We start from the raw sequence: 22,197 nt of genomic DNA, 5'->3' as shown, positions 1-22,197 counted from the left end.
TAAAAAAATCACTTTCAGACTTCTAGTGAGACTCAGCTGAGTGCTCTGTATCCATTGTTTGTTCCATATTGATGCCCTACGTGGGTGTTTAACCACTGGTGCCCCTTTGAAAACCGTCTAGCATTAATGTGACGTGGACTCTTTGGGCAGGTAGAAACTTTGTGGCTAAGATCAGCTTTTTTTCCAACCTATTAAAGGTGTTTCCCGGACTGAAAACAATTACGTTTAGAACAGTTCCCTGGTATCCATCTGCTTTCCCTCCCCTGCCCTGCCTATGCCCACTCTAATCACTGGAATAGTAATTTATTTCATACCTATCCTGCTTGTTCATACAAGCATTTTAAAGTCCATTTTTTAGCTTTCTTGTAATATTTCCCCTACAAAAAGCAGATTCCATTGTTCAGGACAATGTAGTATTGGTATGACTTTGTAGAAAGACTTCTGCAGACAAAATATGTTGGTGCTAATAATCAGCCAGGAGAGGAAATGAACAACAGAAAAAGCTTAAGTAATTACTTTAATAACCTTGCCATTGTAAACGCTAGGCAAAGTAGAATTCTAATGTATGCCATTTTTCAGTCTACTATAAACACAAGCTCTTTTGGTCTGGTGCACAAGGCCATGTGAATTAACATTTGACCAAATTCTCCAAAGCCCTTGTCTAAGTATTACCATTTCATGTAGATTTAACTAGAACTGCCTGAAGGTTTTTGCCTTTGTTCCCAGAGACTGGACTCTTCCCCTTCCTTCTTGTATAGGGGTAGAAGTGAGACAAGAGATGGCAATAGAAGCTCATGTTGTAATAAAAATGCAAGAAACTAAAAACTATATAGCTCTGTCTTCTGTGTCAGAGTGCTGTAAAGAGTCTGCACTGACGAGGCTACTTTCCAAGGCCTCTCCTCACCCCTGGGTCCCTGATTTCTACTGCCAGTCCAGTATGGGTGAACTCAGTTCCATTAAACACCCTAAAGAGGGACAACCAATATGATCGGTAGAAAGAGAAGAGATCCCACATAAAGACTAAGGTACAAATCTGTCTGGTAAAAAAAAAAATTGCAAACATGTTTCAGATCCTGATCTTCAACCCTCTGTGATATATGGGGTGCATTGAGGGAAATTTATATCGTGTTCTGAAGTGTTTGTGACATTGGTGTCCACTAGAGTCACAGTAATGAACTGGTAGGACGAGTGCTTTGCCATGGTATGGTAGATGCCAGTATCAAAGGCAGAGGTCAGCAACCTACAGCCTGTGGGACTATTGGATCCAGTCCATGGAATGGGGGCTTTGGCATTGGCTGTGGAGGGCTTTGCCCATACTATGCCAAACCATTACCAGGCGCTTCACCCATAATTCACCATAGCTAGGTAGTGATGAGAAGTGGCTCTAGCTAGGTCCTAGCACCAAACCACCTTGGACTGAAGCTGAGTTATTCTGGCCTGCTTCCAAAAATGTTGCCAACCCCTGATGTAGGGCATTGTGGAAAATAAATCATTTCAAAGAGCAAATATAAATGGGAAATGATTTTACTAAGAAGCCATCTTAGAAGAATTGGGAGGTGAATGTCTTGTGTACAATTGTTTTGAAAACTCTCGTAGTTTGGCTTTTTCTTAGCCATGAGCTTTTGTTTCAAAATTGGTCCCATATTCCAGTCTGGTTACCTCACCTTTCAGAGGACCACTTCTTTGTGAACTGGATTTACCTTCTGCTCATCCTTAGCACACCAGTAGGCTGACCTGTCAATGATTCTTTTGTTATCTAGGGAGAGGCAGAGTTTGCCCGTATCATGAGCATCGTAGATCCTAACCGCTTGGGAGTAGTGACATTCCAGGCCTTCATTGACTTCATGTCCCGGGAAACAGCAGATACGGATACTGCGGACCAGGTCATGGCTTCCTTCAAGATCCTGGCGGGAGACAAGGTGAGCTTACACCTCTAAAGTGGAACACATGGCAATTATTAGATAAAAAAAAGAAACAAAGAAAGAAAAGAAAATTGATTTAGGATTGGCTGAACCAATTGGAAGGAAAATTTCTCTTCACTGTCTCAGAAGTGAACAGTAAATCATTCAGCGCTCTTGTAAATCTACTTGATGAACCACTCAGAGGCCAAGCAAAAGCTTTTATGTTCATCTTGTTTCTAGTAGCTCAGCAAAAGCAGTCAAGGGTCACCTTAAGTTACACTGAACTTGACTGAAGTCAGTGGAAACTAAGTATATGTTTCAAGTGTTTTAATTTTCAACATATAAAGTTTAAAACTAAAACAAGAAACAAAATTTATCTTATTTACTTGAATTTAAGACAATCCTGAATTTAAGATTATCCCCCAGTAATTAGAGTCTATATGTGGAAAATGTAGAACTTTGTTATACTTCTCCAGGTATAGAATCTAATTATTGGAGCGTTGTCTTAAATTCATCATCCCGCCCTCACTACTACAACAGGGAAAGCAGTGTCTGGGTGGTCAGATAGCCTTCTTGCTCTTTGCCCACCTCCCTTCCCCCCTTAGCCTTCCTGCTCCCCGCCACCTGTGCCTGCCCACCTGCAACTCCCCATAATCTCTGCCCCTTCCCACTATCTCTGCTCCTCCCTCCTCACCCACTCCCCACCATCTCTGCCCCTTTTCCCTCCACTCCCCACAGTCTCTGCCTCTTCCTTGCTGAGCCACGCAGCAGCGCTGCAGATTTGCCAGGCAGGGGACAGAGTTCCATGTGCTCTGTGCCCAGGAGGGAATCCAGCCTGAGCTGGAGCTGAACTGTGCCTGCTAGTAAGTGGGGGAGAAGAGGACGGAGGGTGGGCAGAAACTGCAGAGGGCAGAGGGGAGGGCAGAACATTGCTATGGATCTGACTCTGACCCTGACCCAGGCTCAGGGACAGTCAGAGCCACAACAGCTGCCTATCCCCCCGTCCCCCCCCCACACACACTCCACTTTGTTCATATGTCTAAGATGAGTTCCCCCAGCCCCATCCTGACTGGCAAAAAGCCCTCATCTTAGATTCAAGTAAGTATGGTATTTCAACATAGAAGTGTCTAAAGCCAAATATATCTGCTACTGTGTAATAAAAACACATTTCTTACCATAGTTTGAAGTCATCAATGGAGAATTAACCATCATCATAATCACTGTTACCCACTAGTATTTTCCATCATTAAAAATGAGCAGAGGTATTACCTTAAAAAAACCCCCAAAAAACCCTTCTGGAGCCCCGATACTTTAAAACAAGTCATCAAAAGCTGCATTTTGACTGGTCATTTTAAAATGCATCACCAAGTTCAGCAGACAGTCTTGATCAACTGTAGTTTGAATAATATTGAAAAGTTACTAATTATTAGACATCAGTACATTTTAGATGGTCTTTCCCACGTGTGATAATTCACAATGACATGTAAGGATGTATATTACATTATCAGTATCGAATCTTCTTTGAGAGTACCCTGTGTCTGTGAGTTGATGAGTGATTTAAAACAGCATGACTAAGAAGAGGTAGCAGTTACAAATACTGTGTAATAAATAGGAAAATTCCCCACACCTGGCTAAATTATTAATTCTCTCAGTTTGCATAATCAATTAAATTGGATTATACTAACAAATTATACATTCTTTCTCTTGCATGAGATCACTGGCATGATCTCATGATATTTAACTGAAATAAATTCGCCAAATATATTAATCTTAATATGTTTTGCTGTTTGCTGATATTAATATTAATCTCTCCTGAAATATGGAATTACACAGTGAAAATATTGAAATACTGTGTCTCAAATTCTAACATGTTGTGACAATCACTAGTCTTCCATGTTTCTCTAACATTTTTATCATAACTTTTATGTATAAACCTCACACTTATCATCCATCTTTGATTATGCATTCTGTTTAATTAAAGCATCCTTTTCTATTTCTCACCAACCATGTGACAAATTGCTATTTGCAACAAAATATAAATTAAAACACAAATACTTTTAACTGAGTTTTACTGTAGAGTAATTGAATTTTAACGTGGTTACTTGTACATCTAACAAAGTGTAATGAGCCATATTCATACATTTCCACTGTTATAGTAAATTAAATACTGTTTGATTACTGTTGCACTAAGAAGAAAGCAACCTTCCCTTAGACCCAAATCATGAAATGAAAAGCTTCCACGAAGGAATCAAAGTCAAAAACACAGAGAATCTCTAAAAACCTAAATATTTTCCAGAAGTTTCCAAATGCTTATGAGCCAGTTACCTAAGCAGAACTTAATGGTGAGCTACTGCTCAAGAAAGCAGCATTGAATAGCCACTGCCTAAAATGGTAGTGAGCCAGTTTCTCAAAAACAAACCTAACTGGATTGTCTGCCTCCTTTTGAAAAATATGAGGAATAGAAAATGCAAGGAGAGTGGTGAGATAATACCATGGAGAAACTAGGAGTTTTTCAGTGGATTATATTGCCCTTGGTTCATGCTGATTCCTTTTACCCTAGTACTACCTGGAACCAATTTGTTACCTTGTTTTTACACGGAAGAAATGGCGTCTACAAGTCCTTAAGGCCCAGTTTTGAAGCCTAGAATCAGTATAGACAGCCTGAAAGGGAGCTCATGTGCTAAAGCTTGCTAATGAGGGACCAGCTGAAGAAATAAGATTCAGCTTTCAGCGCTTCACCCTAAGCAACAACCTCATCAATGGCAAAGATTGCCAGGAGATTTTCACTGACAAAACACCCTAGCTCTGACCAGGCCTTTCCTCCAGTTCTCCTAGGGCTGCTCCCTACAGCATTATCCATCCATCCCAATTTCGCCCCAGCGGGATAACTACCTTTTGCATCCTTAAATATCTAATGTACTCTGAAGTGATAATAGTATATTTCATGTCTCTTGTTCTTTTTGCAGAACTACATCACTGTGGATGAATTACGACGGGAACTGCCTCCTGATCAGGCTGAATACTGCATTGCTAGAATGGCACCGTACCATGGGCCTAATGCTGTACCCGGTGCCCTGGACTACATGTCCTTCTCCACAGCACTGTATGGCGAAAGTGACCTTTAACCTCCCTCCTCCCCCACCACACACTCCCCACCCCCTCCCCCGTCCAGGCACACCCTTCTTTCTGTATGCAAAGCAGCCTCTACTCCGCCTCCTTTTATTTTGTGTCTCCCCATTTTTTGCTTCAGATAACAGATCATGTTTTTAAAGTGGGGGGAACGTTAGAATAAGACAGTCTACCTTGCCCTTGAAATGACAGTTTACAAAATTATTTTCTGCAAAAAAAAAAAGTTACATTTAAAAAAGAAGACAGACATATTTTATTACAGAAGAAAAGGTATTTTTCTCTGCCAGATTGAGACATAAAGAGAAAATTTAAAAAAGATTGCACCAAATATTTTTTGTTGTGACATAGGAAATCAAGCACAATGTTACATTCCATCCTTCTTTCCAAAAACAAAGAAGCCACTTGTTCTGTTATACTTCTCCATTTGCATATGTCTCTATCACGTTTATCTTGGGAGGGGGAAGGCACGCAAGTGCATGTTGTTTGCTGGTTCACTTCTTTCATGAAAATATTTTATGATAAACTTTTGGATTCGCTGTGTTTTCTAGGGAAAAAATAATGTACACAGCTCATGTTTTCATATTTAATTAAAAATTTACAATATGCCTCTTATGTTTATCAGTGCACAACTTTTTTTGTTGCTGAGAGTTGTCTGGTTTCAGAACATGAAGCTTGAGAGTTGGTAACTTTGATATTGCTTGTCACAAACCATATTAAAAATGTCTTGTGATAACAGATCTAGCCTTTCTTCATTTGTTTAGTTGATTTTTGTTTTAATCTCATTTAGTCAGAATCATGGATATAAGCTGATACTTTCAACACGAATTGGATATCTGAATTATTTTTATGCTCATAATATTTTAGGTTCAATATAAATATCTCTTTCCTTAGAAGTTTACCTTTGCATTGAATGAAATGTACGTGGCTTTCAAGTGGCTTGAAATGAGATAGTTTAATAGTTGGTAGGGTCGGAAGGGACCTGAGCAGATCATCAAGTCTGACCCCCTGCCATGGCAGGAAAGAGTACTGGGGTCAAACGACCCCAGCAAGGTGTTCATCTAGCCTACTCTTAAAGACTGCCAGGGTAGGAGCCAGCACCACTTAATTTAGAAGTTGGTTCCAGATCCTAGCTGCCCTGACAGTGAAGTAGCACCTCCTGATGTCTAATCTGATTTACCCTGTGCCAGCTTGTGACTGTTATTTCTAGTCACTCCTGGTAGTGCTTGGAGGAACAGGGACTCCCCCAGTGCCTGCTGGTCCCCTCTGACTAGTTTGTAACAGGCCACTAGATCCCCCCTCAGCCTTCTCTTGTGGGGGCTGAACAGGTTCAGGTCCCGTAACCTCTCCTTGTAGGGCCTGCCCTGCTGCCTCCTGATCTTGCGAGTGGCCCTCCTCTGGCCCCTCTCCATGCTGTCCACATCCCTCTTGAAGTGCGGCGCCCAGAACTGGACGCAGTACTCCAGCTGCGGCCTGACCAGTGCCGCATAGAGGGGGACGATCACCTCCTTGGACCTGCTCATGATGCATCTGTGGATGCATGACAAGGTGCGGTTGGCCTTCCTGACCATGTCCCCACGCTGTTGGCCCATGTTCATTTTGGCATCAATAATGACTCCAAGATCCTTTTCTGCCTCTGTACCGACGAGAAGGGAGTTCCCCAGCCTGTAGGTATGCTGCTGGTTCTTCCTCCCCAAGTGCATCACCTTGGACTTGTCGGTGTTGAAATCCATCCTGTTCCCATTGGTCTACCCCTGTAACCTGTCTAGGTCCAATTGCAGCCTATTCCTCCCGTCTAGCATGCCCACATCCCCCCACATCTTAGTGTCATCTGCGAATTTGAACAGGGTGCTTTTTACCCCCTCGTCCAAGTCACTGATGAAGATGTTGAACAGTACAGGCCCGAGGACCGAGCCCTGGGGAACCCCACTGCCCACATCTCTCCAGGTCGAAAATGACCTGTCCACCACCACACTCTGGGTGCAGCCCTCCAGCCAGTTGGCGACCCATTTGACTGTGTAGGTGTCGACACCACAGTCCCCCAGTTTCTTAATGAGAATGGGGTGAGAGACGGTGTCAAAGGCCTTCCTAAAGTCCAGAAAGACTATATCCACTGCTACCCCTGCATCTAAGGATTTGGTGACCTGGTCGTAGAAAGCCACCAGGTTGATCTGACAGGACCTGCCTCTAATGAACCTGTGTTGGTTGTCCCTAAGCATAACCTCTCCCACTGGCCCCTCACGGACATGCGCCAGGATAAGTCTTTCAAAAAGCTTACCCAGGATCACTGACTGGCCTATAGTTTCCTGGGTTCTCCTTCCTCCCTTTTTTGAAAATGAGAACCACGTTGGCCCAGATGTCTTATCACTGTTTGAATCACCCTTGACATCAGCATATGCGTAGGAATGTTATTTTTGTTACTACTACAAGAGTATCCCAGAATTAGTCACCAGAATTAAAAAATATGAAAAGCCCTAATATGCTTAGCCTAATTAAACATTCCTCCCCCTATCAGTAGATTTGACATTCAGTGGCTTAATGTTTGTGATGTTGAATCTTTAATCACTGCACATTCTTCTGAGATAGACAAGTTTGTTTGTTTGCAATAGTCATTCAAGAGAGACGGAGCATTCTTTGTGTATCAAGATGGAGCAAAAAACTCTTTCTGTTTATCTCATTTTGCAAGCAACCGTTATTCTTTCCTAATCTCTCTACTTTCCACAGCCTTACTGGAAACAAGGAGTTTTAAGTTAAGATTTCTGAAGACTTTGTAAGCATCCTCAGATATAACAGGCTTGAGCATGTGCAGCAAGTATTATTCTTGGAGGAATAATTAGATTGTAGAAGTACAAAAATAATTTGTAAATTTGCAGCAAATGTCTGTGTTGTCACCTAGCAAGGTCAGTTGGGACTTTCCAGAGGTAGACTCTGGAAAAATTGATATTTTTTAATATCTTATAGCATGGCTTTCTTTTTTTTTTAATTCCTAAATTAGATCTAGTAATCATCGCTATGTTGTGATATCATCCCTGTCTGACAAAACGGCTATTACTAATCTACTTAGCCAAGAAATATTAGATAAATTAAGTATTTTCACAGTTGAAACATTAAACTCTTGTATCATTACTGATTTTGGGAGGTGGGAAGGGCTGGAAGAAGGGCAGTTTTAATTTACCATGGCTATTTGTTCCTCTTCCATATGTTTCTGACCAAGTTGTCTGTGATGTCCTGAGCCAGTACCTAGAATGGAATCAAAGAGTTTTTAAAGTTGGTGACCTTTCTGAGGAAAAATACTTTGTATTCTCACTCTTACTTGGAGGATTTCAAAGGACATTACAAACACCAGTCGTTTTTATGTTTTTGCCTAGAAGTCTGCACTCCATTGTGCTAAACACTATATAAAGCATTTCAAACACCCCTAAAAGCAGGAGTGCAGCTGAGTGTCCATTTTCATGTATGGCCTTAGAAGACTATGCAGTGTCTCAAACTCCATGCACATTAACTACAGGAACAGCTGACTACATTTTTCATATCTCATTATGGCTTCTTTTTATTGTCTCTCAGAGAGCCTTGTGCCTCTAACAGCAGGCGTGGAATTAGAGAATCACAGAAAATTAGGGAAGGGACCTCAAGAGGTCATCTCTAGTATAACCCCCATCTCAAAGTAAGACCATCTTCAACTAGATCAGTTGACAGGGCCTTGTCAGTTCATGGCTGCATTAGCAGTTAAAAGAAGTACAGTCACATTGCCATGTAACCATTGCAGCTGAAGAGCTAAAACTTAAGCAGTTTTATGCATTTAGTTAAACTGCAGCTAACCAATGTTTGTCATAATGAAAGCAACTGGCAAAAATTGGGACTGGTGTCAAGTTATGAAGTGAAGTAAATGATGTGGCTATCCAATTTGCATATGCAGTAAGTGGAGTAGTCTGTGTTTCTCAAATGTTGCTTGTGGACTTACAGGCCTTTACCTCTGTTTTTGCGTATTTAAAAAAACCCTGACATTAAATCTTATTGGCCTCTGCTGTATGTTGGGCTTCCCCTTCTGCCCAGGGGACTGGCTTTGCGCAATCAAGGTGAGACTCTCACATTTCTGGTACAGGCATACCTCGTTTTATTGTGCTTCGCTTTATTGCGCTTTGCAGATATTGCATTTTTTACAAATTGAAGGTTTGTGGCAATCCTGCGCCGAGCAAGTCTATCGGCACCATTTTTCCATCGGTTAGCATTTTTTAGCAATAAAGTATTTTTTAATTAAGGTATGTACATTTTTTTTTAGACATAATGCTATTGCACACTTAATAGACTACAGTATAGCGTAAACATGACTTATATGCACTGGGAAACCAAAAAATTCGTGTGACTCGCTTTATTGCGATATTCGCTTTATTGCAGTGGTCTGGAACCGAACCCACAATATCTCCAAGGTATGCCTGTATTATATCATCTTCAAACCTAGGTTTGGCAGTATCACCCTCTTTGAATCATAGTGCTATGGCAAAATACTTTGGGCAAGATTCAGAAAGGAACCTAAATGTGTGAAGTAGGACTTAGGAATTAAAGCACTTAAATCAGCAGAGCACTTTACAGGAAACTTAACCTGCTTAGGTGTCCAAAACCCACCAGGAGCTTTTTCATTGGAGAATTTTCTGAGATGCTTAAAATCATCCAGGATTCCCAAATGAGACAACCCTGCACCCTGAGTACCAGGAGAAGCCTGATCCAGTAGGCATGCTCAGAACAGGCCTGCTGCTGACCACCTGGTATTTAGGGCAATGTTCTGGGAGTTGAGAGATGGTGCTTTAAATATACTCAGGCTGTGGAGAGCCTAAAATTTGGGACTCTCATTTCCTGGGCTCATGCTGTACTAATACCTGTTTTACAATTACAGAGAAAAGATGTGCAGTGGCATTCCCCACACAGCTGCCATTTTAAAAGAAAATAGCAAGCCACTCACCCATACACAAAGTACCCAAACCTACACGGGGGATTTGGGCTGTGAATTCCAGCTTCTCACTTTGATGTTAAATAAATAAATGCCAAATGCAGGTGGGCAACAAGCTGCAACGTAAAGCAGAGAGGCTCAGGATTTCAGAACACCAATTTCTTCAGCATTTCCTGAGCCTGGTGTAAGTGCCCCTGTGCTCAACATGCTGGCCTTTGGTGACCAGTTCTGGATACCTAATTCTGCCCTTTTAAAATGCAGGAAACATCTATCTTGGGTTTGTGAATTCCATTTCTTGAGTCAAGTTTCTAGCCTTTAGGAAGGCTCAGCATCATTGCACCCAAATTGCTTTGAAATTTTTCAACTTTTGTGGCATGCAGTACCATCATGTGGCACATGGCAGCCGTCCAACAGGAGCTGGGGTTTTGATTGTCAAATTTTGGAAACAGCTTTTTAATTTAGGCTCATATTTTGTAGTTCTAGTACCATACTTGCTGCTTTTGTTTGCCTACCTCCTGATACCAGACTTGATTACATTCATTTTTGGAAGCAGTCTTTGGCTGCTTCCGCTGGCCTACAAGTCTTTTAAAGCAGTGTTTTCCAGGAATTGAGATTGTTTCACAATATTCTAGATAACACTGTCTTAAAACTCAACTGTCTTTATCTCAAAAGACAGTTGGTATCTTACTGCCTGAGATCTGAGACGGCCACGCAGGGTCAGGTATTAACAATACACTGCCAAGAGACAAGAGTAGTATTTGGACAGACTGTAACGTTTTTTAAGCTGTCAGGATCTAAACTATATTTCAAATACATCTTGTATTTGCACTTCTCTATTGCTGCCAGCCTTCAGTCTAGGAGTGATGCCAGGGGTGTCAGGAGAGGATGAAAGAAAACCTTGGAAGGCAACTATTAATGAGCTGAGTTTCTAAAAAGTGTTTATAGAGCTGCCTGCCATCCATTCAATTGGATCTGACTGGCTGTTTATTTCAGTCAAATTACTGCAGGGGAGGTGGGGGATAAAAGGGAGCTGGTTGTTTGTAATTGCTGGTGAGAGGGGGAAACAAATAGAATTCTAATGGCTTTTGTAAGAAGTCAGAAAGCAAGTCTGATTCTCCAACAATAGCAAACAAATGGCTTGTATTGTAGACACTGGAATGGGACAGCTCTCTCTTGTGGTAGCCAAATATTAACAAAACTCAGCCCCTGCTGAATTAATCGAACTGCCTAGGAGGTTCCTGGGAATCAAACGAGCTACTGTTATGTAAACCCAAAAATCCATTCCATTAGCTTTAAGCTGCTTGAAGAGTCTTTCCATAATAAATTTAGATTAACTGAATATGTGGCATGTCCAGCAACAAATAGCTGCTCCTAATTTTCCCTAGTGTGTGCAAAACAAGTTTGCTCAATAGCTTTAAAAGGATTTGCTTTCCTGGCAAAGTGTATTCAAAGGTCCCAATCTTTTAAGCTTTGAGCCTTTCTGTTTTGATTCCTGAGAAGAAAAGTAAGACAGAACAAAGGGTAAAGACTGGCGTCTAGATACTCTAGAGCAGTCATTTTCAACCTGTGGTCTGTGGACCCTTGGGAGTCTGCAGACTATGTCCAAGGGGTCCGCAAAAATGACTACAATCAATCAAAAGTATGTGAATACCCACACTTACAATTCAAAGGGGTCTGCACCTCCATTCAAAATTTCCAAGGAGGTCTATATTTTTCGGAAATTTTTAGGGGTATGCAGATTTTAAAAGGTTGAAAACCACTGATCTAGAGAGATACTGTAGAGAGACCATTCATAATGTTTGAATAGACTGCCATCTCTTACCCAAGCACACTGAAAATAGAAGGAAGGTGGAAAAGTGATTTAATTTATACTCTGGGAACCAATATAAAACAGCCTACAGCATACCCCCAGGTGCTATCTCCAGCCTAGTGTGAAATGGCTTCTACTAATTTCTCTGGAGACTGATTCTTCAACAAGAAGTGCTTCCTTCCTGGGTTTTGTTCTGTTCAATTTAGTTTTGAAATCCCTTGTGCCACTTAATGCAGCCAAGAAGAAGCTGGGCCACTAGGCAGCCAAGAATTCCAGATTCATGTGGTAAGAAAGACCACAACACTGGGAGGGATGAGTCAGGGGTTCCAAGAAAAGGTCATGCATTTGATGATAAAAAGTTGTGGAATTAAATACAGACACAGTCCCTGTAGTGGGGACCAGAAACAACACACACCCCTCCTTAAGTGACTAAGCTATAGAGTCCTGTTCCTATCTAAATCTGGCCATATGAATCTTGCATTCTTAGCTACCTTATGGCCTAGCTTCAACAGCTTGGGAGCACATTCCAGCTCTCAGCTAACCTGCTGCCTGGTGGTTAGGACTTCTATGGTATGTGGAAGATGTGAGTTGGTAGGCTTGAACCATCTCAGGCTAAAAGGGGATCTGAATCCATATGTTCACCATCCTGATATAGTGATCTGACCGGTAGGCATCAGCCTTCCCATCCCCTCTTCTAGTCCTGCTTAAAAAGAAAGAGTAAATTGTTCAGTTTGCGAGACTTCGGGCAAGATTCTGAGTTGCAGATTACAAGTAAATGTTCCCATCAAGCAACCATGTTTGCTTGAGAAGCAGGGTTTAAGACACCGCACTGGGCATGTCCACACATGCAAGCATGTGCGCTTGCAGCAGCTCAAATAGAAGCGGTGCAAATTTGAGCTGGGGCTTTTTGCCTCAGCGCATGTGCTCGGACATGCACTTTGTTGTGGAGCAAATTGTGCCACTTGGGGCAAAATAACCCTGCCTGGCTACTCCCAGATCTTCAGCCAGGGGGAGCTAGAGTCTGGGGCCAGCACCTGTGCTGTCTCCTGCAGTGTAAAAATCTGCCCTGTCCTGGCCCCAGCAGTATAAAAAGCGACCCTGGCAAGTAGCTTGGGGCTACTAGCTCTCAGGAGCTTCTGGGGCTCAGCCAGTTGGTACCTGGGGACAAGTCCCTTGTGCCAGCTGGACTGCTGAAGCAGCCCTGAGAGGTCCCTGCACCCTCTACCCACAGCAGTAGTCCGGCAGTGGGGACTGCTGCCTGGCTGTGACCTGCTGTGGACCTGCCAGACTTGGATGGGGACTGCAGAGCCAGTAGAGGCATCTGCCCCTCTGGACCAGCTGCCAGTGGACTGTGGTTGCAGGGTTGGCCTCTATGTGGCACTACTGCCATCTGTGCCCCCTGCCCAGCCATCTGGGCAGCTATCACCCGTAAGATGTTTCAGGTGTGGTGGCGTCTGAACTATCAAAGCATGTCCTCCTGGCCCCATTTGGCTAGGAGGTCAGCCACAGCCAGATGGGTCCAAGGTGCCAGGTCCAAGCTGGCAAAATCCTGCCACTGGCCTCCCTAGCAGGAATTCTGGTGTTCCCTATTGTAAAACTGAAAAATCCCTGATAAAAAAACAACCCAAAGTCACTCTGTAAAATACCCCCAAATCCATGTTCCTCCACAAGTAAAACAAAAGACCACTATAAGGAGAGAGACAGACAGACAGAGACAGCGATCACTTGGACAATGTTTTACTGATATATCTACAGTGTTAAAGCAAGTCTCTTATCATAATAATAAAGTGAGCTCTAAATACAGGTTTCATGAATTCATGAATACATGTTTTGCTGCCCTCCCACAGGGCAATGGCCCCCACACAAGGGGTTGGTCCCCCACACAAGGGCTACACTCCCCGCAACAGGGGGTTCGACCCCCCAAGAGGGGGTTCAACCCCCCAAAAGGGGTTCAGACCCCCAACAGGGGGGTTGTCCCCCACACAAAGGGTTTGGCCCCCCCAACAGGGGGTTCAACCCCACACAAGGGGTATGGCCCCCCCCAATGGGGGCCAAATGGTCCCTACAGGGGCTACCAACCCCCCCTGCAAGGCCCACATGCCCCACCCCAGCCCCCCAATTGCTGCCCCACCTGGCTCCGTTCCCCACCAGCTGCTGCAGACCCCCTCAATGGCTGCCCCACCCAGCCCCACCCCCCCAAACTTGCACCCCCAGGTCCACAAGGTTACCCTCACAACCCCCAGCACCATCACTTTAAAAAAAACCCAGAAAAATAACAGGGGAAAAAAAAAACCTCTGCTTACCTGAGAAGCAGGGATGGGGGGGGAACTGCAGGGCCTCCTGGCAGAGCCCCCCAGGGCAGCACAGGACAGCAGAGGGGCAGGAGGGCTCAGGCTGGGGCTGCTGGGTTGTCACCCTGCCCTGCACTGGGCAGGCAGGGCCCCAGGCAGACAGACACAGCCAAACTGGAGGTAAGTGCCGGGGTGTTTTATTGTTTGTTTTTTTTTAAGTATGGGGTGGGGGGGCAGGGATGGGGGGGTTTGTGAGGATGGAGCCAGACAGCGCAGGGATCAGGAGCCTGAGGGGGGCTAGCAGGGGAGGCTGGCCCCCCCCACAGTTCCTTCTCCCCTCCTCCAGCCCCCCCGGACCGGCACTGGAGCCCTGGTGCTGAAACACAGGGGCTGGCCGGCCACACGTTTCAGCACCAGGGCGAGGGGCAACCATAGAGACGCTCTGGCAGCCAGAGCATCTCTATGGAGGACCCAGCCTCCAGTTGCCTCAGGACATGAGGCACATGCGCGCTCGTGTGGACGCGCCCACTGAGTGCAGGTCCCCTGTTTGCTAGCTCTGAGTGCCTGCCTGTTCCACATGTAGGCATAGTGGATCACCATTCTCAGATGCCTACTCCCCATGAACTGTGCAGGAAGCCTCAGGGCTTAATTTGGGTTTCTGAATTGTACTCTCCAAGGGCCTAGAAGTTAGGTACTTTAGTAGCTACATCTTTAATGGCTCTAGCCTTGAATGATGTGCCCAAGGTCAGCCAGGAAAGCTGTGGTGGAGCATGCAATGGAACCCATCTCTTCTCAGTGTCTTTGCCGTGTGACTGCTGTTTTATCTTTCTTCATAGGCCATTCCCTCAAGCACCTTAATTTCTGGTGCTGTGTTTTATGAGTTCACTTTGCTTTGTTGTATAATTGTGCCTTAAAACTGCTGAGGCTCCCTAGGAAACTGGGTGGGGAAAAGCACGTTATCCCTTCTTTATTGCTGAGCACATTCAAACGACAGTCATTTCATTTCACTGAAGAATTCCCCTCCTGCTGCTTATTACTTTGAGCAGGAAATAATCTTCTGTTTGTGGCACTAGGCCAGTTTCTTCTTTATTTGCAACAAAGAAATGAAATGACCCCCTCCAAGTGACATGTAAGCAAAGTGCAATAAACAGACAGTATTTTAAGGGATCCTGACTCCTGTGGAATATTTGCTTACATTTCTGTGCTTGATATTTTTGTCTTAGAGGACTTCCAAGCAATTTTCAGTGAGGCCACTATCTTTGTAGGATTATTTTCATAATCAAAAGTAAATTACAAATCTGCTCTGAAAAGCGACTCTCTGCACAGGGAATCATCCAGATCTGCTACCTGGGTATTCAGAGACAGAATTGCAGATTCTAATGACAACACAGTATAACGCTTTGTAGCACTCCTGCAGCACTCCCGCAGAGGGAACTGGACTCTCTTCTGATTCAGGCATCATTCAAACAATTGCTGATGGAAGGTCATTTCTACCCATTCAGTGGGTACAATTCCACTGAATACAGAGGGTTTGTGCAGCAGTAAGTGAAGAACCAACATAGCATGTCTATCTTAGTTACTGGTGATGTCACACAAGATAGGAAGAGTCCTGCATCGTGCTCATGGAGCCATCCACATGGAATTTTTATTAGTTTGTTTTTTTTAAACTTTTAACAGGAAGCAAATTTGTTCTTAAATCTGGTGATGGAAAAAAAGGGGGGAATCTTTGATGCTGCTACCATATTTACTCCTATATTACACGTAACTTTTTAATGAAAATTAGCCCTCCAAAATCAGGGTGTGTGTCTTAAGCAAGAAAACTGATTTTTGCACCAACGTTGAGGCATGGAGATGCTGGAATGGCTGTAGGGACTGATCTCTGTTCCTGGCTGCATGGAGCAAGGGCGGAGTCCACTAATCAGCAGGGATCCTGGTTTTCTCTGACAAAAAATCCCCAATTTTTTGGATTTAAAATAGCAACCCAAAATCCACATTTTTCCATGATTAAAATGAAATGCCACTAATATATATAGTGACATTTCATTTTAATCACAGAAAAATGGATTTTGGGTTACTTTTGTAATCTGAAAATTTGGGATTTTTTTTTTCAGAGAAAAACCAGAATCTCTTCTCATTAGCATCCTCCCTCACCCTGCAGTGTGTCTACACGTGTGCATGCTTACTGCAAAGTAAACCTTGTTAATTGCAAGTAAATTTGTTGCCTGAAAATGAAAGTAACAAACTTACTTTTGATCAGTAACAGTGCATTAGCACTGCTGTAGACACCTGACTGGGAGCACATTTACTCCTGGTCAGCTGGCCGCCAGGGGGCAAAAGATTGCTCCCTGCCCCAGAAGCTGCCTGCTGCTGGAGCGGGCTCTGCCACTGGAGCCTGGGCAGGCACTATGTCCCCCTGCCCTGGCAGCAGGGAACTCCAAGCCCCAGCAGGGAACCCTCCCCACCCCACTCCAAGATTGTGATCAGGGAGTGGGGGCTGGGAGAGCCTCATCTTCCAGCCCCGCTTTGCCATCCCAGTCAGGAAGCAGGGGGCCAGAAGACCCTTATCTCCCAGCACCAGGTCTACAAAGGGTGAAGGCTGGAAGATAAGGGTCTCCCAGCCCAAGCTCTATGACCACAGAGTTCAGGCTGGCAGATAAGTTTCTCCCAGCACTAGCCCCACTGTCGCAGAGCTGGTGCTGGGAGCTCCCTGCTGGCAGAGGTCTGAACTCTGCTCAGCTCCATAAGTGTGGACTTGGGTGGGGAACAGGCTGGGAAGCTTGTTCTCCACTCAGCTCCATGATCACATAGCTGGGCAGAAAACAGGCTGGAGAGCCAGTTTCCCACTCAGCTCCATGAGCACGGAGCTGAGCGGGGAACAAGCTCCCCAGCCTGTTCCCCACCCAGCTCCATGCTCACAATGCTGAGTGGGGAACAGTCTTCCCAACCAGTTCCCCAGCCTATTCCCTACCCAGTGCCATGCTCATGGAGCAGAGCAGGGAACAGGTTCCCCATCCTCCACCCTACAATCATAGGGTGGGGCTGAGTACTGTCCTGGTCAGTGGGGGCAGAAAGTATGAGACTCAAGAGCTCTTTCTACTTGCATTTAGCATAGGCAGTTAGGGCACATTTACCTGTTTGGGGATTGCTGCCTTGAATAAGGGTTCTTAACCAAAACCTTCTAAACCCAGAGCAAATAAAATATAGTTATTGTTTTATTGTGACAATTATGTAATTTGCCCTACAAAAAGAGGATGACAAAGATCATTCTAAGCCTATACGGTGCCTGATCCTACAATAGGCTTGCTACAGGTAAAGCCCAGCATGGACTATGACTGTACTTGGCCATATATTAAAATATATTGAAAGATGCCTAAAAAGTGTAATATATATCCACATTTTATGCAACAGTGGTCAGGCTGCAGCTGGAGTACTGCATCCAGTTCTGGGTGCTGCACTTCAGGAGGGATGTGGACAACATGGAGAGGGGCCAGAGGAGGGCCACTCACATGGTCGGGGCAGCAGGGCAGGCCCTACAAGGAGAGGCTACGGGACCTGAACCTGTTCAGCCTCCACAAGAGAAGGCTGAAGGGGGATCTAGTGGCCTGTTACAAACTAGTCAGAGGGGACCAGCAGGCATTGGGGAAGTCCCTGTTCCCCAGAGCCCTACCAGGAGAGAGAAGAAATAATGGTCACACGCTGGCAGAGGGTAGATTCAGACTAGACATCAGGAGGCGCTACTTCATGGTCAGGGTGGCTAGGATCTGGAACCAACTTCCAAGAGAAGTGGTGCTGGCTCCTACCCTGGGGGTCTTTTAGAGGAGGCTAGATGAACACCTTGCTGGGGTCGTTTAACCTCAGTGCTCTTTCCCGCCATGGCAGGGGGTCACACTTGATGATCTGCTCAGGTCCCTTCTGACCCTACCAACTATGAAACTGTAAGTATAATATATATCCACATTTTATTCTTAATCTTTCCTAATCTTTCATTCCCACCAGCCTTTCCTCATTTTGTTCTTTGCTGATTTTTTTAATGTATTCTCTTCTTAGGACTGTCATTCTCAAAGTAAACTCATTAATGTCATGTAAAAGGGGACAATTGTTTCTCTGATCAGAGAAATATGACAGTGTATTCAGCCCACAGTCATTGCTTTCTTGCTGCAGTACCACATTGCATCTAATTACTCTCCATTGCCATTCATTTATTATTAAGCTTCATTAATTGTATTGTTCACCTGGCTTCTATGAAATAATTTTACGTTTTGTCTTAAGACATTTACAGTGAGTAATTTAGCATTAGGCACCACTAGTGTTCTTGGCTGTAATATGCTGACAGGTTTAAATTCCTGGGTTTTAATAGATGTAATCTTAACGAAATGTATTTTCTTAAAGAGGCTGAATAAGCCATGTATTTGTGGATAATGTAAGTTCACTAAAAGCAAGATTGGATTTTTTAATACCTTGGTTAATCAAATATCTGATTTTTCTCAGTTCTGAGCCAATGTAGTTTAGATTTCTGAAAGAATACATATGGATATTCAGTAAATGGCATCCTTTTCTTCCTGCAAATCCTTCTTTATAAACAACCTGCTGCTTGAAGCTTATCATTAATCCACTGAAGTTGTAAATGGCAAATTAAGTTAAGATACAAACAGTTACATCTCAACTTCTCATAGACTTCAGTTTCATTGCTCAACTAAAGCATTGTCCACCATGTATTACCTTGCTATTTTCTGTCCCTGTCCTCTAGCATTAACTTGCAATAAGACAGAATTCTTATACTGAAAAATATAGGCTCTCAGTAGATGTGTCTACGTGAGATGCTAACTGCGCAGTAGTCTAATAATACTGCACAGTAGCGCACCACAGCACACACAATGCTAATATGCTACTGTGCAGTATTATTAGGCTACTGCACAGTAGCATCACTAAAAAGGAGTTCACCATCACTACTGCACACTAACTCTAGTTACCACGCATTTATTTAGTACTTGATTGTACAAGTACTAAATTAAATGCACAGTAACCACTGCACATTAATGAACATGTAGATGATGTCTGTGTGTGTTATGTGATGCTGAACATGCTGATGGTACTAAAAGACCTTAGGATGAGGCTTATGTTGTCCCTTGAATTTAAAAGAATGCATTCATGCTACATTCAGAACAATATAATTTAAGCTTGTAAGTGTCAGGTTGTTTGGATTGTTTAATAAATATTAAAACAGGAAGAAAATGGGGTCTTGATTTGTGTGTCCCCAGTATGAGATGTATTCAAGAGGTCTCCTGTCAGAGAGTGGAGTTGTGGTACTTTCTGCAAATCAGGCTTATGCAAGGTGTCTTGAAGTATGACAGTGTAGTCATACACTGCTTCATACCCAATTTCCTAGCCAGTTCTGAAAATCTTGGTCCTTTTACAATCAACACTTCTTCTGCCATTTTGAAATAACTATCTCATGACGAGAGAGTACTTCCTACACTGTCACATGATAGAGCATGATTACACTATTCAAAAGGGATACAATCTTAGTTGAAAATCCTATACAAATATTTGGTGGCTACTTGAGCAAACTGCCATGTTTTGTACTATAATTTCATCAAGCAGCTGCTTGATGGCCTGCATAGAGACCAGGCACTGCCCATCCGTCCTGCAGGAGAAAAAGGTTGAGTACCACTGGGATGGAAGGAATTAATAAGTTTAATAGTAATGAAGTCTGTCTTTCAGATCATATATGTTATAACATTTCTGTAGCATAGTTGATTATGACATATCACCCCTCCCTCAAACCCGTACGGAAAATCCTCAAACAATTGCAACCCATACTAGAAAGGGACCCTATTCTTAAAGAGATCTTCCCAGAGCTACCCATCCTACTTTCAAACAAGCACCGAACCTCACCAACCTCATCACCATAAACAAACTTCCTGCATCCCAGAACACACCAAATGGATCCAGACCATGCCATGACAAGAAATGCAAAACCTGCCAACACCTCTCCACCACTCCCACAATCACTACACCCCACAACAGAGCCATCGGCATTCCCGGATCTTACAGCTGCAACTCCAGAAATGTCATACATCTCATCCAATGCACCAAATGCCCAGATGGAAAATACGTAGTTGAGACCAAACAACAACTGTGCACCAGAATGAACGCACACCGGACATCTATCAAAGACAAGAGTACCCAATTACCTGTGGGGGCACATTTCTCACAAGAAAACCACTCTCTCTCCAATCTCTCAGTCCTGATCCTCAAAGGAAACTTACAAAACACTTCCCAGAGATGAGCCCATGAACTGCACTTCATCAACCTCCTGGATACTAAAAACCATGGACTAAATATAGACATTGGATTTATGACACATTATAACCAGCCCTCTTCTCTCCCCCACACCCAGACTGCTCTCTCACCCATTGACTCCTTAATCTACTTTTTCACTAACTGCCTGTCTTGTATGCAGACCAGCACAGCCCAGCCTCTGGCTTCTTTACTTTTCATTCCATCCAGGAAGAGCACACACCAACTGCAGAAACTTCCTTAGCCTGACAAAGGGTTTTTGAACCTGAAAGCTTGCTTAAAAATTGTTCTCCAACTATTTAGTTGGTCTAATAAAAGATATCAGATTCACCCAAAGAAACTTGTCTACCTATAGCATTTCTGTGGCTGTCTTCTGAATAGTGACTATATAGATACACATTGGCATTCCATGTTTTATCACAGTGACCGATGTTTTGTATAGTTGACAAAGAAAAAAAAAGTTTCTTTTAACTACTGGCCCTGTAATCTCATCCTATAATTTGTAGTTCATCTGGGTTCTTTCAAAACGATGCATTCCCCTTCATTATAAAGACCCTGCAAAGGCCCACAGTTACCAGTTCTGTTAATGAAGCTTGAGCCACACTGGGTGGCTCAAGATCTGGACTGGCTCTGCAGAACTTCCACAAAAGTGATAAGAAAAACAAAAATCAGAAAAGTACAATCACAGGGTCATCTTGTCCAACTTCCTGCACAGATGCAGGATTCACTCTTTCTAAATCCTGTTAGATAGATGCCACCTATCTAGCCTCTTCTTGAAAACCTCCAGTTAAGGCAATTCCACAATTTCCCTAGGGAACTTATTCCATTGTCCTGCTGTTCGTAACTGTTTGATCTAAAACTGCTTTGCCGCTGTTTAAACCCATTTCCATGCATCTTGCTCCCTGTAGCAAAAGCAAACAGTTATTCTTCCTCTTGTTAATGGCAGCTTTTCAAGTATTCAAGTTGTTGTGTTCTCCCTGAACCTCCTTTCCTCCAAATGGAATATACCTAGTTCCATACAGCTTACTTTCCAGCCCTTTTAATAGTCTTCACCACTCATCTCTAGACCCTTACTATTTTATCTATATCCTTCTTACAATGTGGTACCCAAGAAAATAAACCAATAGTACACAGAATATGCAGAAAGAGGAAATCTATTCAGTAACAAGGTTTCATTTTTTAGAGACAATTTTCAGGTCATATTCACTTCAAAATGCAGATAAGCATGGTATAAGTCAGTGTTTCTCAGCCTTGTTAGAGTCAGGGGACCACTTCCCCATTTTTCTGAGTGTAGTGGCATACCTGGTTGAGAACCACTCTTCTGCTCAACCTACTCCAGTGGCTCTCAACCAGGTGTCACTGCCAACTCTCAATGAACAAATCAGATATCAGAGATGTTAAAATGAACACTATTTAAAAGAAAAATACTTCCTAAGAAGAGTTCTCCGACACTAGTCATTCAACCAGTACTAAGGATTTTCGCATTTCTATCACTATAAAAAGGAATCACTTCTTTAACTAGGATTAAACTTGATTGTTCCTTGAGCATCTAGCTTGACTAACCACCAGGATTTCTGCTATTTGATGTAAAAATGGCCCTGTTCAAGCTGCTTTTAGTTCATTAATCTATGAACACCAGTAATTTAAAAGCTCTTATTTTATAGTTTCACATTGAAACTGTGGCTGCTGCCTCTGTTGGACACTGAGTCCATGAGCCCGAGAACAGGATGTAGAAAAATTCTTCAAATGGTATGGAAGCTTAGGAGAAATCAGGCTGCAAAATTGCTTTGTTTGTGGTAGGTATGAGATTCCTTTTGAATGCAA

The 22,197-nt window shown here is 43.3% G+C and overlaps 1 protein-coding gene across 4 annotated transcripts in view; it reads left to right on the top strand.

Annotated features, from left to right (window-relative positions):
• ACTN1 (actinin alpha 1) overlaps window positions 1–5,767 on the top strand; it is a 137,986-nt gene extending 132,219 nt beyond the window's left edge. For all 4 annotated transcript variants that reach the window (XM_090033216.1, XM_090033215.1, XM_090033213.1 and 1 more), the window contains 2 exons: window positions 1,761–1,919; window positions 4,868–5,767. In XM_090033216.1, the coding sequence (XP_089889342.1) occupies window positions 1,761–1,919; window positions 4,868–5,026 (318 nt within the window). In that variant the 3' untranslated portion in view covers window positions 5,027–5,767. The remainder of the gene's footprint in view (window positions 1–1,760; window positions 1,920–4,867) is intronic.
• Window positions 5,768–22,197: the final 16,430 nt, after the last annotated feature.

This window comes from Crocodylus siamensis, chromosome 2, assembly GCF_052110815.1.
Source record: "Crocodylus siamensis isolate JL-2025a chromosome 2, ASM5211081v1, whole genome shotgun sequence".
Taxonomy (NCBI): Eukaryota; Metazoa; Chordata; order Crocodylia; family Crocodylidae; genus Crocodylus; species Crocodylus siamensis.
Note: the sequence above shows the minus strand (reverse complement) of the source record. Positions and strands in the feature narration are given on the sequence as shown.